General features: G+C 52.0%; 1 protein-coding gene across 2 annotated transcripts in view; it reads left to right on the forward strand.

Moving 5' to 3' along the window:
• nfil3 (nuclear factor, interleukin 3 regulated) overlaps nt 1-1813 on the forward strand; it is a 2954-nt gene extending 1141 nt beyond the window's left edge. Inside the window, exons 2-4 of one of the 2 annotated variants that reach the window (XM_015403270.1) lie at nt 327-1329; nt 1368-1427; nt 1698-1813. In XM_015403270.1, the coding sequence (XP_015258756.1) occupies nt 387-1271 (885 nt within the window). In that variant the 5' untranslated portion in view covers nt 327-386 and the 3' untranslated portion in view covers nt 1272-1329; nt 1368-1427; nt 1698-1813. Of the gene's footprint in view, nt 1-326; nt 1428-1697 lie in introns of both variants that reach the window. The other variant, XM_015403268.1, reaches the window with a different exon arrangement.
• Nucleotides 1814-2328: the final 515 nt, after the last annotated feature.

The raw sequence follows: 2328 nt of genomic DNA on the forward strand, positions 1-2328 counted from the left end.
TCTATCTGTTGTTTGTCAACCGCCAAAAATATCAAAGAAGAAGAAGAATCATTGCGTCATACCGCCGATGACGTCATCGAGGGCTTTGGGCCCAAAGCTTCGCCGCTCTGTACGGAACCTCCGGTTCTGATGAGGAGCAGGAAACATGGCTGCTGGTTCCGGAATGATCTGAGCGTCAGACCAGTGGTTTCCAGGACCGGAACCGCCGCCATGATGGTTCTAACCGAGCCGGTTCTGACCAAAGAAGTTCTTCACTGATTCAGAACCGGTACCGCTCAGATGAACCGGATCGGGTCTGAAACTGTTCTGCTTTGTTCTGTTCACAGCTGTCCTGACCCGGGTCCAGATGGTCGCCATGGCTACCAGCTGAGCCTCCTCCCAGCAGCATGCAGGCGGCGCCGCAGGATACCGACTCCAGCGGCGAGGATGCGCTGGTTCTGGCCTTACACGGACCCAACAGAACCCTGCCAGCGGTCCCTCTGAAGAATAGATCTATGCTCCGCAGGAAACGGGAATTCATCCCGGAGGAGAAGAAAGACTCGCTCTACTGGGAGAGGCGCCGCAGGAACAACGAAGCCGCCAAACGCTCCAGGGAGAAGCGGCGCTTCAACGACCTGGTTCTGGAGAACCAGCTGATGGCGCTGGGCGAGGAGAACGCTTCGCTGAGGGCCGAGCTGCTGGCGCTGAAGATCAAGTTCGGCTTGGTGAGCTCCTCGGCCCACCAGGAGGTCCGGTCCGGCCAGCGGTTCATGAAAGCAGATCTAGAGCAGGTAGATCTGCCAAACACTTCCGTCATCAAACTCTCGCCTCTAGTGCCTGAAATGTGGGCAGCAAAGCGGGCCTTGCTCTTCAGAACAGAAGATCTGAAGCAAGAAGCAGAGGAGAGCAGCGCTGCTTCTGAACAGGTCAGAACCGGCCCGGTTCTGGTCCGTCTGCAGCCTGCCGGGTCGTCCAGTAACTCCCCCAGAACCTGGGAGGAAAACGCCATCAGTGAGGATGAGCAGCGGGTCCCCAAGGGTCCGGCCTCGTCTGCAGCCGACCAAAGAAGCGTCATCGTTTCCGCCCACAAAGTGCCAGAACCCGGTTCTTCAGCTTTGCCCCATAAGCTGCGGATCAAATCCAGAACCATCCAGATCAAAGCGGAGCCTCCAGACCCTGAGTATGAGGCGGCGCCTCCCGTCCGCTGTCCCCTGTCCCTACAGGTGTCCAACATGCTGGGCTGGGGCCACGGGCCTGCCGGCGCCCATTCTGCCCAGTGGCTGAATCAGTAGGAGGAGCCTGAGACCTTCACCTCCTGCTGTGTGGACCTGTTGGACCAGCCCGACCCGGGTTCTAACCTGGGATCTAACCTGAGGTTCTAACCTGAGGTTCTAACCTGAGGTTCTAATCCAGGTCCTTACCCCGGTTTTAACCTGGATCTAACTCAGGTTCTAACTCAGGTTCTAACTCAGGTTCTAACCTGGGTTCTAAACACGGTTTTGACCTGGGATCTAACCGGGGTTCTAACTCAGGTTCCAACCAAGGTTCTAAACACGGTTTTAATCTGGGATCTAACCGGGGTTCTAACCCTGGTTCTAAAAAAGGTTCTAACTCAGGTTCTAACCTGGATTCTAAGTCAGAATCCAGGTTAGAGCCAGGTTAGATCCCAGGTTTTAACCTGGGATCTAACCGGGGTTCTATCTCAGGTTGTAACTCAGGTTCTAACTCAGGTTCTAACCCGGGTTCTGAGGCAGGATGAGGAATGGTTCTGGAACAGATGTTGATGTTTGGTTCATGATGATCGGTTTATTAAAATGACAAAATGTTGAGTTTTTCATTGACTTTTTAAGCAAATGTTCATTAAAGTATTTAAAGTTTGGATGTTTTATTGATTTTTTTTAATCCTTGGATTCTATAAACTTTTCATGAATCGTCTGATGGTGAAAAATATCGGAGTGTAAAGCTGTTAGATGGCAGCAGCAGGGATTTTAAACCTGGTTATTGGCTGAACTCAGAGCCCAGAACCATCATTGGGTCGCTCATGGCCGCTAACGCTAACGTTTGCATTAACCTAAAAGTGTCCTCCCACAGAGGCCTGCTTCTGAACAGGTCAAAGGTCAGCGACAGAACTGGAACCAGGCAGACCTGCAGCCTGGTTCTGACTGGCTCAGGACTGTAGTCTCAGTCGGGGAACAAACTGATCATAGCACTGAAACAGCTCTGGTGAAAGTCACTAATGATATTCTAATGGCCTCAGATAATGGACTTGTATCTGTGCTCGTCCTGTTGGATCTCAGTGCTGCATTTGATCCAGTTGATCAGAATATTCTTTTAGAAAGACTTGAATAT

This window comes from Cyprinodon variegatus, unplaced genomic scaffold, assembly GCF_000732505.1.
Source record: "Cyprinodon variegatus isolate N-32 unplaced genomic scaffold, C_variegatus-1.0 Scaffold1475, whole genome shotgun sequence".
NCBI lineage: Eukaryota > Metazoa > Chordata > Actinopteri > Cyprinodontiformes > Cyprinodontidae > Cyprinodon > Cyprinodon variegatus.